This window comes from Plasmodium yoelii, assembly GCF_900002385.2.
Source record: "Plasmodium yoelii strain 17X genome assembly, chromosome: 11".
NCBI lineage: Eukaryota > Apicomplexa > Aconoidasida > Haemosporida > Plasmodiidae > Plasmodium > Plasmodium yoelii.
In genome coordinates this window covers 121,163-138,011 of record NC_036183.2, presented here as the reverse complement: position 1 = coordinate 138,011, position 16,849 = coordinate 121,163, and the positions used below count along the sequence as shown (strand labels likewise).

Sequence of the window (16,849 nt, the reverse complement as noted above, 5' to 3'; positions counted from 1 at the left end):
ATTGGGAAATAATTTTTGCATAATTTTTATATAGTTTTTATGTTGTGGGGGTTGAAGTTATGTTTGTGGAGCCCATATTCGGGTTAGGGCCCAATATTACATCTTTATTTAATTTTTTATAATTTAAACACTAATTTAATATATGTATCATTTCGTATGTTTAATCAGAAGATGAAGTTAAAAAGTCAAAATATGCAACCAAAAGGGGAATAATATAATATGAAAGAGGTCACATACCATATTTCCCATAAAGTATAATATATACATTGTGTGTTTATGCCGATTTAATATGATTAAAATAAAATGTCTATATTGAATATATTAATATAGATGTTGATTATATATGAATTCATATTATGGAATATCATAATTGACTATTACATTAAACTTGTTAATCAGGGATTATATTGAATTATGCATATCATAATATGTTTTTTTATTTAGTGAAAATTTTATTTAGAAAAACTTATGATTTGTATCATAGTTATTTAGATTCAAATCATTTTATCCAACTGAACTGTAATAATAGATATTCATAAAATATCGATCGAGGTTCGACAATACAACATTATCTATAAAAGATGTTTTATGTACCTAACATTTTTAATAATCAATAAAAATATGCATATTAGTAAAAAATTAAATTATAGATATATGTATACTATCCTTTTAATTTTCGATTATATATAGTTTTATTTTATGATAAAGTTTTAAATTCAAATAATAGAGTTATTAATATATACATTAATTTATTTACTATAAAGGTATACTATTGGATTAATCACTATTAATTTTGAACTATATAGTTTTGAGGTATAAATAAATTATATTTTAAAATAGTTAAAAAATAAAATATATGTATATTAATAAATTTTTTATCATATTTTATTCTAATAATTATAAATAATATGATAGATAGAATAACGTTAATGTTATATATCTATACATATAAACTGGTAAAATATTATTCAATAACTAATACTGAAATATTGTTATATTGTGAAACCTTCATATAATTAAATATTAATTTTATCGAAAAGACACACAATAACCCATTATAAAGGTATCAATTTATATATTTTGTTAAATATCCAATTTTGAGTTTATAATTTTATATTCTAAAATATAGATTAATGGAGAAAGTGTTAAATGTCTTTTTATTATGCCATGTTATATTATCATAATTTAATAATCATCATTTTATAATTGAAATTATCATTGTTTTATCGTAGAATTAATAAAATATAGAAAATTTAACGAATTATTTGAATGTATATACATTGATAGCTATAGCAGTAGAATATATAAGATAAAATTAACTATGAAGAACATTTAACGAATATTTATATAAATTTAAATATTAAAAGAGCAAAGATATCTTATCTCTCTCCTCTTAAAGTGAAATATAATAACTTAATTAAACATCGTTTTCTATTATACTTTAAAATTTGCACCAATACTTATTTATATGCTAATATATATTAAGCATTATTTTAAAAATAATATACATTCAAAGACTTATTTAAGCTTATAAATGGGGGTTCAGTGCTAATTGTTGTTTTAAAGAACGGAAAATATGGGAAAATATATTATTAATTACCAATAAGGTATATTTATAAATTGAATTATATAGGAATTAAAATAAGGTTATTTAATGCATTAAAATTATTTTTTAATTTATCTATATTAATTATAAATAATATAAATTTATGTAATTTGCATAGAGATGTAAGCAACATAACTTATTTTGAAAATACAATAATTTTAATAAAAAGGGGTATATAGTATTAGAAACAAGTCTATAAGTATTTAACATATTTAAAAAAATGTACTAATAATAAATTTATTAATTTTTATACATTTACAGGTTCAAAGGCATAAATATATTTATTAAAGCATGAGAAACAAATTTATATTTCTCTATATTGAGACATGAATATAAAGGGATGTATTTTAAACTCATTACAAAATTATTTAAGTTTTTATAATGGATATTATTAATAATTATGAATTTGTTCATAAATTATATTATACATATGACCAAAATAAATATTTCCATAAATTATATATAAACTTATTATGATGTTACTATTGGATTATTACTTTACATTAATTTTATATTAATACTAAAAACAAAATGCGATTAACTACAGATAATTTTTATATAAAGAATCAAAAATTGCGTCCCCTATTCTGATGCAATATATGAAATTAATATGATGTACTTAATTTATAGTTCAAAATTAAAATTCCAATATGCTAAGTAATAGAGTGGTACATACAATTTCTTGAATAAAAATATTTGTTATTACACATTTTTGATATTGTTTTATCTATAAATTAATAATACGTTCATTTTAATAGACATTTATATTTGATTTTTTAAAATTGTTTCTTAGTGTGGAGAGTTTGAAAGTATATGGAGGTTTTTTTCCGATGATTTAAATGTATCTGGAAATTATGATTTTGCAAGTGGAATGCTCAAGAATTACTGCCCTAAACCTGGAAACTGTAATAACGACATCGATAAGATTAATGCTGGGTGTTTATGGTTATTTAATCAATTTTATGGGAATAGTAATAATTTTTCGATTTATGCTAATGAAAATATGAATATTGTTGTATACTTTATGATGTGGTTAGGGTATAAGTTAAATCAAAAACCACAAGATGGAATCATCAAAATTTACGATTTTTATAGTAAACATATGCAAAACGTCGAGGAGTATAAAAAGTCTATAGATAATGTTACGGGGTATATAAGTTATATTGATCTTATAAATAAAAAAAATAAATTTATGGATATTGATATTAGTGTTATGTCTAAATTTTATGGTTTATTTAAAATCTTATGCAATATGCATATTAATGTTGATAAAAAAAGCATGGCCAATAAATATTTAGAAAATGCTGGTGAATTTGCTGATGAATATAAAAAACTTTTTAATGATGATAATAATGTTGATGGTAATTCATATAATCAAATATTGTCTACATTATCAAATGATTATGATTATTTTAGAAATAAATATGTTGATTCTAGTAAACGAAGTACACTTCCAGAACTTATAAAGGAAAAAACAACACAGGTTTCTGTATCAGATCCTATAGAAACACAAGATTTCTCCTTGAATGAAACGTCAGAATCAAAATCTGAAACTGATACATCTAGTTCGAAAGATGAAGTATCAGATTCTGATTCAGGATCACCAAGTTCATCGATATTAAATAAATTAATTTCAATTCCATTTATATTTGTTGCAACATTAATTTTATTAGGAATTTCATATAAGGTAAATAATAAGTCAACTAAAAATATATTCAACACACTAATTCGTGAATATAAATAAATTACACATTTTTTTAAATTTTTATATTAGTATTCGTTATTCGGATTTCGGAAACGGTCTCAAAAACAACATTTAAGAAAAAAGATAAAAAAATAAGGAAAAAAATGGATCATTAATTTATGATTCGAAAAGCAGTGTTATTTCAGGAATAGTAATAATGATTAATAAATTCTAAGAAACTGTCTATTTGGAAATAAGTATTTTTTTGTCATAATCTTTATATAGTTTTTATGTTGTGGGGCCCATATTGGGTTAGGGTTAAACATTATATTGCATTTAGTTTTGTATAATTTGAAAATTAATTAAATATATGTATCATTCCGTATGTTTAATCTCGAAATGATGCCTAAATATGCAACCAAAAGGGGCACTACCATTAATATAAAGAGCAACATAACATTTTTTCATAAGTTATAATATATATAATTTAGTGTTCATATCGATTTAATATGACTAAAAAAAATGTCTACATTGCATATATTAATTCATATTATTATATATCATAATTATTTATTATATAAAACCTGATAATCATAATTATATTGAATTATGAATAACACAATGTTCTTTATTTGATAAAACATTTTATTTAGTAAAACTTATTATTTGTATCATTTTTTTTAATTTAAATCGTATTTTGATAACCTAACAGTATAATAATATTATATATCATAGTATAAATTATAATTAGATTCATTTGGAACAATTGTCTACATTATAATATACCTTCATGTTAATGGGAATATTTTTAATATTAATTAAACATATTACCAATATATAATAGGTAGTATAAAATATAGATGCACGGGATATCGATCGAGATTCGACAATACAACAATGCCTATAAAATATATTTTATACATCTAACATTTTTAGTAATACATAAAAAATGCACTATATATACAATATTTTTTAAGTTTGAATTGTAGTAACTATTCTCTTTTTGTATTAAAATTAATTAGTATTAATAGAGTTTCTTTATACCCTTTAATTTATCATAAAGTTATAACATTATATTAATTACTATTAATTTTTAAACTTTATAGATTTGAAGTATATATAAATTATATTTTAAAATAGTTAAAAAATAAAATGTAAATATATTAATAAAATTTTATGTTATAGTTTGTTCTAATAATTATAAATGATATGATAAACAGAATAAGATTATTATATGACTATACATATAATATAATAAAATGGTTTACCAATAACTAATATTGAAATGTTTTTTATTGTGGAAACTTCATATAATTAAATATTAATATTAATTTTATAGAAAAGACGCATAATAATACATTATAAAGGTATATTTTTGTATATTTGTTAAAGATTCAATTTGCGATATGTGGTTTTATATTCTAAAAAACTGAATGAATAAAGAAAAGGTTAAAGATTCAATTCATGTTAAATTCCATTTTATTATTCCATATTAACTCGTATTATATTATCATTACTTTATCATAGAATTAATAAAATATAGAATTTTTAATAAATTATTTGAATGTATATGCATTAATAACTATAAAAATATAATATATAAGATAAAAATGAACAATTCAGAACATTTAGAGAATATTTATATAAATTTAAATATTAAAAGAGCAAAGATATCTTATCTCTCTCCTCTTAAAGTGAAATATAATAACTTAATTAAACATCGTTTTCTATTATACTTTAAAATTTGCACCAATACTTATTTATATGCTAATATATAATATTTACTAAGTGTGGTTTTAAAAACTATTTACATTCAAAGGGTTATTTAAGCTTATAAATACGGGTTCAGTGCTAATTGTTGTTTTAAAGCGTGGAAATTATGCGTAAAATATATTATAAAATTACCCAATAAGGAATACTTATAAATTAGAATATGTAGGAATAAAAATAAAGTTATTTAAAATGTTATAATTATTTTTTAATTTATCTATATTAAATAAAAATAATATAAATTTATATAATTTGCATAGAAAATGGAGCATATAACTTTAAAATATTATAATTTTAGAAAAAACTATATTATATATTATAAGAAACAAGTATATAAATATTTAATATATTTTAAAAAATTATTATTTATATGGTTTTAAGGATTATAATAATAATAATAAAACTTTTTTATTTTTAAATTTATACAGTATTTAAGTTTTAGGGCGTTGTTTACGTTCTATATTAAAGCATATGTATAAGTGTATATTTTTTAAATTCATTATAAAAGTATATTAATTTTTATAATAAAGTTACAGCAAATGTTAGTAAGAATAGTATTTTTTGTATAAAATGTATTAAGCAACCCTCTATTTAAGGTAATTTAGCTAAATGTCATAAAATAAGTATAATATGATTTTAGTAATACTAATGTATTATTATTTAATATGAAATTCAAATTAAGAATAATATGTCTAACGAAAGACAATTTCTATGTAAAGAGCTTAAGTAAATATAACATATATTATGCAATATATATAAATAACATCATCCCACATAACCTCCAAATTAGAACGGAATTTCATTATAATGTCTATTAAGCTGGTATATATCCTTTTTCTTACATTATTTGGATGTTGCATTAACTATAAATTATATTAATTTTCATTTTAGTAACATTTATATTAATACATTCTTTTGTTTAATTCGTAAAATATATTCGTAGTGTGATGTAATTGACTTGATGGATCGTGGTCTTGTCCTCGATCCAGATTCTCAAAATTATACGTTTAATGGAAGTTTAACCGAAATACATTGTCCTGATAATAATTGTGGTAATGATGATAACAAAAAAATTAGTTCTGCCTTTATAGCATTCCTAGTTTACTTTAAAAATATTGGTATTGATGAGAATTTAGATAGTGATAAAATTGCTGAATACGCTATTTTATGGTTAGGTCACAAACTGAATCAAAAAACACAAAATGAAACCATCACATTAAACAAGTTTTATAATAATCATATAGAAAAAAATAGTAAATATGAGGAAAATATATTTAAGGATAATAAGATTAAAAAGGATGATATATGTAAAAAAATAAAATCGATGAATATCGATATTAAAGATATATTTAATTTTTATGAAGTATTTAAATTATTATGTAAGATGGGTGGTGAAGTTGATAAAATCAAAGGCCAATGCAATATATGTTTAAAAAGTGCTGGAGAATTTTATGAAAAATATGAAAAACTTAAAAATGGTTTAGATATTAATAAAGGAAGTTCTTATTTACAACTATTGTCTAGTTTATCAAAAGATTATGACAAATTTAAAGAGAAATATAATACACGTGGATGTAGTGATATCAAATTCCTTGAATCTTGTTCACAAAGTTCAGTGAAAAAAAGCCCAGTGACAAATTGTCCAGTGACAGAAAGCCCAGTGACAAATTGTCCAGTGGCAGAAAGTCCAGTGACAAATTGTCCAGTGGCAGAATGTCCAGTGACAAAAAATACACTAATTACAATTGCAATTATATTTGTTGCAGCATCAATTTTATTGGGAGTTTCTTATAAGGTAAATAATAAGAAAATTAAAAATTATTTTCATTATATATGCAAATTTTAACAAATAAATCGTATACTTCTTAACATTTTATGTTAGTATTCGTTATTTGGATTTCGGAAACGATCTCAAAAACAACATTTAAGAGAAAAGATAAAAAAATAAAGAAGAAACTGATCATTAATATATTATTCGAAGAGTAGTGATTATTCCAGGAATAGTAATAATGATTGATATATTTTAAGAAATTGTCTATTTGAAGTAATTTTTGCATAACTTTTATATAGTTTTTATGTTGTGGAACCCATATTCGGGTTAGGGATAAGTATTATATTGCATTTAATTTTTTATAACTTAAACACTAATTTAATATATGCATCATCCCGTATGTTTAATTTCTAGATGAAGTTAAAAATATGTACTCACAAAGGAGCATTGCCATTAATATGAAAAGGGTTACATCACATTTGTTCATAAGTTATAATATATACAATTGAGTGTTCATGCCGATTTAATATGATTAAAATTAAATGTCTATATTACATATATTAATTAATATTATGATATATCATAATTGTCATTATATAAGACTTGTAAGCCCAGAATTATATTCAATTATGCATAACACAATATGTTTCTTTATATGATCAAGCATTTTATTTAGTAAAACTTATTATTTATACCATATTTATTTTGACTTAAATCACGTTATCCAACTGGACTGTAATAATAGATATTCATAAATATCGATCGAGAATCGACAATATAACATAATCTATAAAATATTATCATGCTTCTAACATTTTTAGTAATACATAAAAAATTGAAATATATATACAATATTTTTTTAAGTTGTAATTGTAGTTACTATTATCTTTTTGTATTTCCTTTACATTTGTATTTAAATTAATTAGTATTAATAGAAATTTCTTTGTACGCCTTAATTTATATATCATAAGGTATAATAATAGATTAATCGATATTAATTTTTAAAATTTATAGTTGAGGCATAAATATATTACATTTAAAATTTTTAAAAATAAAATATAAGTATATTAATAAAATTTAATGTTATAGTTTGTTATAATAATTATAAATAATATAATAGATAGAATGCATTATTATTATTATTATTATTATATTCCCATATATATAATTTAATAAAATACTCTAACAATAACTAATATTAAAATGTTGTTTTATTGTGGAAAATTCATATAATTAAATATTAATTTTATCGAAATGACACATAATAATACATTATAATGATATAATTTTTATATATTTGTTAAAGATCCACTTGGGGATATGTGGCTTTATATTCTAAAAAGCTGGATCATGAAGAAAGGGTTAAAGACTAATTCATGTTAAATGACACTTTATTATTCCATATTAACGGGTATTATATTATCATTATTTTACCATAGAATTAATAAAATATAGAATTTTTAATAAATTATTTGAATGTATATACATTGATAACTATGCCAATAAATATATAAGATAAGAATGAGCACTGCAGAACATTTAGCAAATATTTATCTAAATTTATATATTAAAAGAGTAAATATATCTTATCTCTCTCCTCTTAAGGGATAATTAACTAACATAATTACGCATAATTTTTTATTATACTTTAAATTTGCATCAATACTTATTTATGTGGTAATGTTTAATATATTCTAAGTATGATTTTTAAAATAATATCCATTCAAAAACTTATTTAGCTTATAAATAGCATACGTATGGGATTCAATACTAATTGTTGTTTTAACAGTGGAAAAATATGCAAACTGTATTATAAAATTGCCTAATAAAGAATATTTCTAAATTGGAATATGTAGGAATAAAAATAAAGTTATAGAACTCATTAAAATGGATTATGAATTTATCTATATTCATTAAAAATAATATAAAATTATGTAATTTGGATAGAAAATGGAACAATGCAACTTTGTAAATATTATAATTTTAGAAAAGTCTATATTATATATTATAAGAAACAAGTATATAGTATTTAATATATTTTAAAAAATATACTAATAATAGATTTATTAATTTTTATACATTCACAGGTTCAGGGGTATGAATATATTTATTAAAGCATGAGAAACAAATTTGTATTTTTCTATATTGAGACAAATATAAGAGGGAGTATTTTAAATTCATTGTTAAACTACTTAAATTTTTATAATAAAATTATAATGGATATTGTTAATAATCATAAATTTAAGCATAAATTATGTTATACATATGAGCAAAATGTATTAACATATTTAATTTAAGGCAACTTAGCTGATTTCAATAAATTATATATAAATTTACTATGGTGTTACTATTGTATTATTACTTTACATTAATATTAAGTTAATATAAAAATAAAATGTGGTTAACTACAGATAATTGTTATATAGAGAATATAATTTTACGTACCCTATTTTGATGCATTATATATGAAACTAATATGATGTACTTAGTTTATAGTTCAAAAATAAATTTCCAATATGTTAAATAGTAGAGTGGTACATACAATTATTGAATAAAAATGTTTGTTATTACACATTTTTGATATTGTTTTATCTATAAATTAATAATATTTTCATTTTAATAGACATTTTTATTTTATTTTTTAAAATGGTTTCTTAGTGTGGAGAGTTTGAAAGTATATGGAAGATTTTTCCAGATGATTTAAATGCATCTGGAGAATATTCTGTTGGTGGTGGAACGATCAAAAACTACTGCCCTAATAGAAAATGTGACAGCGATATCAATAAGATTGATGCTGGATGTTTATGGTTATTTAATCAATTTTATGGAGGTTCATATAATTTTTCGAATTATGCAGATGACAATATTCATATTGTTGTATTTATTATGATATGGTTAGGCTATAAATTAAATCAAAAGTTAAATAAAGAATTTCCCAATTTAAAAGATTTTTATAGTAAGCATATACAAAATGCCAATGAGTATAATAAGACTATAGACGACGTTGAGGGGTATATAAGTTATATTGATCTTATAAATAAAAACGATAATGTGATAAATATTTCTAATGAAAATATGTCTAAACTTTATGATTTATTCAAAAATTTGTGTAAAATGTATAATGATATTTCAAAGATAAGCAATAATAATAAAAAATATATAGAATATGCTAATAAATTTGCTGATGAATATAAAAAACTTTTTAATGATAATGATAATAATGTTGAAGGAAGTTCATATAAACAAATATTGTCTAGATTATCAAGTGAATATACTTATTTTAGAAATAGTTACGTTAAGTCTATTAAACAAGGTACAATTCCAGAACTTATAACGGAAAAAACTACACAAATTTCTGTATCAAATCATGAAGGAACACAAGATGTCTCCTTGAGTGAAATGCCAATATCAAGTTCTGAAATTGAAGTATCTAGTTCCAAAGATAAAGTATCAGATTCTGATTCAGGATCACCAAGTTCATCGATATTAAATAAATTAATTTCAATTCCATTTATATTTGTTGCAACATTAATTTTATTAGGAATTGCATATAAGGTAAATAATAAATCAATTAAAAAATATTTTCTACACTGAATAATTTGTGAATATAAATAAATTATACATTTTTTTTTAATTTTATATTAGTATTCGTTATTTGGAATTCGGAAACGATCTCAAAAACAACATTTAAGAAACAAGTTAAAAAAATAAAGAAAATTGATCATTAATTTATGATTCGAAGAGAAGTGCTATTTCAGGAATAGTAATAATGATTAATAAATTTTAAGAAACTGTCTATTTGGAAATAAGTAATTTTTTGTCATAATTTTTATATAGTTTTTATGTTGTGGGACCCATATTGGGGTTAGGGTTAAACATTATATTGTATTAATTTTTTATAATTTGAACACCAATTAAATATATATCATTCCGTATGTTTAATCACAAAATGAAATCCAAAAGCCCAAATATGCAACCAAGGAGTGATATAAATTAATATGAATGGGGTTGTATAACATTTTTTCATAATTTCTAATATATATAATTTAGTGTTCATATCGATTTAATATGATTAAAAAAAATTGTCTATATTGCATATATTAATTCATATTATGATATATCATAATTATTTATTATATAAAGCTTGTTAATCATAATTATATTGAATTATGCATAACATAATATGTTTCTTTGTTTGATAAAACATTTTATTTAGTAAAACTTATTATTTGTATCATTTTTTTTAATTTAAATTATATTTTGATAACCGAACTGTATAATATTATTATATGAGTGTATGAATTATAATTATATTCGTTTGAAATATTTGTCCACATTACAATATATATTCAGATTAATATATGTGTTTTGGGCATTAACAAGCACAGTACTAATATATAATAGATAATTATAAAATATAGATTCATACATATCGATATAAAATCGACAATACAACGATATCTATAAAAGATGTTTTATTTATCTAATATTTTTAGTAATACAATAAAAATATACATATTAATAAATAATTACGTTATAGATATAGGCATATTATCCTTTTAACTTTCGATTATATATAATATCATTTTCTTTATATTTATATTACGGTTTTAAATTAAAATTATGGAAATCGTTCTATATACATTAATTTATTTACTATAAAGGTATAATATTAGATTAATCACTATTAATTTTTAAACTTTATAGTTTTGAGGCACAAATAAATTATTTTTTAAATAGTTAAAAGAAAAAATATAAATATATTAATAAAATTTAATATCATATTTTATTCTATAATTATAAATAATATCATAGATATAATGCGTTATTATTATATACTTATACATATAAACTAGTAAAATGCTATACCAATAAATAATACTGAAATATGTTAAATTTAGGAAGCATATACAATTATATATCAATGAAAAGTATTTATAAAAAGTATGTAATAATTAATTTAATTTGAATTAATAATATTTTTATTAGGTTATATATATACAAATTCACAAATATATAATTAAATATATTGCTATTACAAAATAAAATATGTTCTAGAATGTTTGATTTAAAAACGATGAAACAAGGAAAAATACTAATTGAATTAAAGTACTCCTCTTGAGTGAATTAATTATTTCGTTGTACTATACAGTGATATAGCAGTAACAATAATAATAGTAATAACAATAGATAAAGTATTAAACACGAACAAATATATTATGTTTATTTGATGCAGTTATATGGCTATAAATTAATTATATATATTATTAAAGGTATGATAAAATTAAAATTGTATGCACAAAACATCAAATGAAATAATACAATTCTAACAGTACTTTGTTAATGTGCTAATATTAGAATTAACAATACCAAGAAAATTAATATTAATAATTGTATAGTTTTCATCATAAAACTAAATATAGTTTATTATAAAATATAAAAGAAAACTGTATATTTAGAAAATAATTATAAGTTATTTCTAATGAATAATTTTAACATATATACATAATTTAAAGCTTTAATGTCAAAGAAATACAAGACATAATTAGTTATATAGAATAGGTAAATATTATATGGGTACATAATTGTCTTAAAAAAGCATACTTCCCTTATCTCTCTCCTCTTAAAGGATAATATAACCTATTTACATATAGTTTTATATTATACATTAAAATTTGCATGAATACTTATTTATTTGTTAATATTTACTAAGCATTATTTTAAAAACAATATACATTTAAAGATTTATTTAAGCTTATAAATACGGGTCAAATGCTAATTCTCGTTTTAAACCGTGGAAAAGATGTGCAAAATATATTATAAAATTACCTAATAAGGTATAATTCTAAATTGAAATATATAGGAATAAAAATAAAGCTATTTAATGCATTAAAATTATTTTTTGATTTATCTTTATTAAATAAAAACAATATTAAAAGTATGTACATGCAATTAAAAAAGGGAACAATGCAACTTATTTTATAAATGTTATAATTTTAATAAAACATTGGTATATATTATAAGAAACAAGTATATAAATATTTAATATATCTTAAAAAACACTATTTATATATTATTAAGGATTATAGTAATAATATAATTTTTATTTTTTAGATTTATACAGTATTTAAGTTTTAGGACGTTGTTTATGTTCTATATTAAAATATATGTATAAGAAGATATATTCTAAATTCATTACAATGTTACTTTAATTTTTATAATAATGCTTATGAATGTTATTAAGGGTAATAATTTATGAAAAATTGTATTATATATATACATATGATAAACATGTATTAAACACCCCCCAAAACAATATAATTTATATAACGACCATAAACAAAAATATAATATTCTTTTAGTAATAATATTATACTATTATTCCATATTAATTTTAAATTGAAATTAACAATAATATACATATTTTTATCTACAAATAATTGCTGTATATAGGATTAAATAATTGTATTACCTATTTTAGTATATATATATAATATGATAGCTCCTTAACCTAGAGATTATAAATTATACTACATCATAATGGATGATACTCTCGTATGTACACTTTTTGATATTATATTTCCTATAAAGCTCATTAAGTTTTATTTTAATAACATTTTTTTAATACATATTTTTATCAATCTTTTTTAAATGCTTTTTTAGTGTGGAAAAATTGATTTGGTAAGGAAATATTTACCTGATAACTCGGAAAATCCTACAACGCTCGATTTTTATGATAATAAGAATTTCCTAGAATACTGCCCTCAAAAAAACTGCAATTCTGAACTCGAACAAATTACGATTGGATTTTTATGGTTACTTGGAGAATGTTATTCTACATTAACAGGTAGAGTTTATAATGAAAATAATACTAATGCATTTTTTATATATATTATTTCATGGTTAAGTTACAAATTAAATCAAAACAAAGAGGAAAAATTCGCCACCATAAACGATTTTTTTACTGAATATGTAAAAAAAAGTGGTAAATATAAAAGATTTATAAGTGATGCCTTTAAATTTGGAAATTTTGAGGAATTCATGAATGAACGAAATGATTTTATGAATATTAATATTGAAGATCTGTCTAAATTTTATGATGCATCCAAATTATTATGTAATATGTATGGTAACGTTGAAAAAAATGCAAATGATACCACACTGTCAAATGATGCGAAAGATTTTGCTAAAAAATATACAGGCCTCAACGAAGGCTATAATATTGAAAGTAGCGCACGTATCAAAATATTGCCTTTTTTATCAACTGACTATAATAATTTAAAAGAGAAATGTAATAATGTTCAACCTAGAAGTTTTCCACCCCTTCCAGAGATAGCAACGAGCATTTCTGCACAAATGTCTGGAGTTACATCACCAAGCTTGTCGACAGGAAGCAAATTATTTACAGTTTTATCGATATTTGGTGCAATAGCATTTTTTTTAGGAATTTCTTATAAGGTAAATAATAAGGAATTAAAAAAAAATTATTATATATATGCAAACATTAAACAAATTATATGTTTTTTAAAATTTTATATTAGTATTCGTTATTTGGATTTCGGAAACGAGCTCAAAAACAATATTTAAGAGAAAAAATAAAAAAAATAAAGAAGAAAATGAATCATTAATATATGATTCGAAGAGAGTGACTATTTCAGGAATAGTAATAATGATTTGTATATTTTAAGAAACTGTCTATTGGGGAATAATTTTTGCATAATTTTTATATAGTTTTTATGTTGCGGAACCCATATTGGGGTTAGAGCTAAGTGTTATATTTTTATTTAATTTTTTATAATTTAAACACTAATTTAATATATGTATCATTCCGTATTTTTAATCACAAGATGAAATTCAAAAGTCAAATATTCCCCCACAAAGGAACATATCCATTAATATGAAATGTGTCGCATAATATTTTTTTATATGTTATAATATATTAAATTGAGTAGTCATGTCAATTTGATATGATTAAAATAAAATGTCTATATTGACTATGTATGAAGTCGTATTATGTAATATCATAATTCCCTATTATATAAAACATGTTAATCATGGACTATATTGAATTATGTATAAAATAAAATGTTTCTTTGGTTTATGAAACATTTTATTTAGCAAAACTTATTATTTGTATCATATTTATTTTGATTCAAATCGTATTTTTATAACCGAACAGTATAATGATTTTATTATTAGAGTATAATTATAATTTGATTCATTTGGAACAGTTTCCTACAGTATAATATACCTTCAGGTTAATGGGTATATTTTTATTGTTAATTAAACATATTATCAATATATAATAGGTATTCATAAAATATAGATCCATGGTATATCGAGATTCGATAACACAACGTTATCTATAAAAGGCATTTTATGCATCTAACATTTTTAATAAAAAATTATATTATAGATATATGTATACTATTCTTTTAATTTTTTATAATATATGGTTTCATTTTATGTTAAAGTTTTAATTAATATTGATAGAAATAGTTATATATACATTAATCTATTTACTATAAAGGTATAATATTAGATTGATCATTATTAATTTTTAAACTTTATAGTTTTGAGGTATAAATAAATTATATTTCAAAAGACTTAAAAAATAAAATATAAGTATATTAATAAAACATAATGTTATAGTTTGTTATAATAATTGTAAATAATTTGATAGATATAATATCGCTATTATTATATGCCTATACATATAATCTAATAAATACTATACTAATAACTAATATTGAAATATTGTTATATTGTGAAACCTTCATATAATTAAATATTAATATTATTGAAAAGACACATAATGATGCATTATAAAGGCATAATTTTTATATATTTGTTAAAGATCCAATTTGGGATTTTTAATTTTATATTCTAAAAAACTGGATAAATAAAGAAAAGGTTAAAAACTCAATTAACGCCAAAAGCCTTTTTATTATTTCATATTAACGCGTATTATATTATCATTGTTTAATAAATAATCTTTAATTACAAATAGCATTGTTTTATCATAAAATTAATATAATATAGATCTTTTAATAAACTATTTGAATGTATATACATTGATAACTATAACAATAAAATATATAAGATAAAATTAACTATACATAACATTAGCGAATATTTATCTAAATTTATATATTAAAAGAGCAAAGATATCTTATCTCTCTCCTCTCAAAGTGCAATATACCAACCTAATACATATAGTTTTACATTATACTTTAAAATTTGCATCAATACTTATTTATACACTAATATTTAATATTTACTATGTATGATTTTTAAAACAATCTACATTCAAAGACTTATTTAAGCTTATAAATAGCATACGTACGAATTCAGTACTAATTGGTGTTTTAAACTATGGAAATGATACGCGAAATATATTCTATAATTATCTAATACGGAATATTTATAAATTGAAGTATATAGAAATAAAAATAATGTTATAAGACTCATTAAAATGAATTGTGAATGTATATATATTAATTAAAAGTAATATTAAATTTATATAATTTGCATAAAATGTGGAGCATGTAACTTAATTTGAAAATACTATAATTTTAGAAAAAACTATATTATATATTATAAGAAACAAGTATATATAAATTTAATATATTTTAAAAAATTACTATTTATATACTTTTAAGGATTATAGTAATAATATAATTTTTTATTTTTTAGATTTATACAGTATTTAAGTTTTAGAAGAACAATCATTAAAACAGAAGATATAAATATATTCCTTTTCTATGTTTAAACATACTTTAAATTCTTTATAAAAGGATATTAATTTTTATAATAAAGTTATACCAGAAGTTAGTAAGAATAGACTTTTTTGTATAAAATGCATCATATATACATTTGATCAAAAATGTATTAATCAACCTCTATTTAAGGTAATTCAGATAATTATCATAAAATGGAATAAAACGTTTCTTTACTAATAATATAATTTTACTATGTATAATAATTTAATTATTAAAAAGTTATAATATATTTAACT

The 16,849-nt window shown here is 20.2% G+C and overlaps 4 protein-coding genes across 4 annotated transcripts; all 4 read left to right on the top strand.

Annotated features, from left to right (window-relative positions):
* Positions 1 to 2,256: 2,256 nt before the first annotated feature.
* PY17X_1100095 (PIR protein) lies at positions 2,257 to 3,446 on the top strand (the record flags this gene model as incomplete). Its single annotated transcript, XM_034637604.1, has 3 exons — positions 2,257 to 2,274; positions 2,400 to 3,293; positions 3,381 to 3,446. The coding sequence occupies 3 exons, from the start codon at positions 2,257 to 2,259 to the stop codon at positions 3,444 to 3,446; spliced, it is 978 nt and encodes a 325-aa protein (XP_034493552.1).
* Positions 3,447 to 5,867: 2,421 nt separating this feature from the next.
* PY17X_1100091 (PIR protein) lies at positions 5,868 to 7,008 on the top strand (the record flags this gene model as incomplete). The annotated part of the gene is made up of 3 exons (XM_022956739.1): positions 5,868 to 5,882; positions 6,004 to 6,855; positions 6,943 to 7,008. 3 exons carry the CDS (start codon positions 5,868 to 5,870, stop codon positions 7,006 to 7,008), a joined length of 933 nt encoding a protein of 310 aa, XP_022810803.1.
* Positions 7,009 to 9,347: 2,339 nt separating this feature from the next.
* PY17X_1100089 (PIR protein) lies at positions 9,348 to 10,542 on the top strand (the record flags this gene model as incomplete). The annotated part of the gene is made up of 3 exons (XM_022958001.1): positions 9,348 to 9,365; positions 9,490 to 10,386; positions 10,477 to 10,542. 3 exons carry the CDS (start codon positions 9,348 to 9,350, stop codon positions 10,540 to 10,542), a joined length of 981 nt encoding a protein of 326 aa, XP_022810833.1.
* A 2,833-nt stretch (positions 10,543 to 13,375) lies between these two features.
* Positions 13,376 to 14,459, top strand: PY17X_1100087 (PIR protein; the record flags this gene model as incomplete). Its single annotated transcript, XM_022957992.1, has 3 exons — positions 13,376 to 13,390; positions 13,495 to 14,289; positions 14,373 to 14,459. 3 exons carry the CDS (start codon positions 13,376 to 13,378, stop codon positions 14,457 to 14,459), a joined length of 897 nt encoding a protein of 298 aa, XP_022810832.1.
* Positions 14,460 to 16,849: the final 2,390 nt, after the last annotated feature.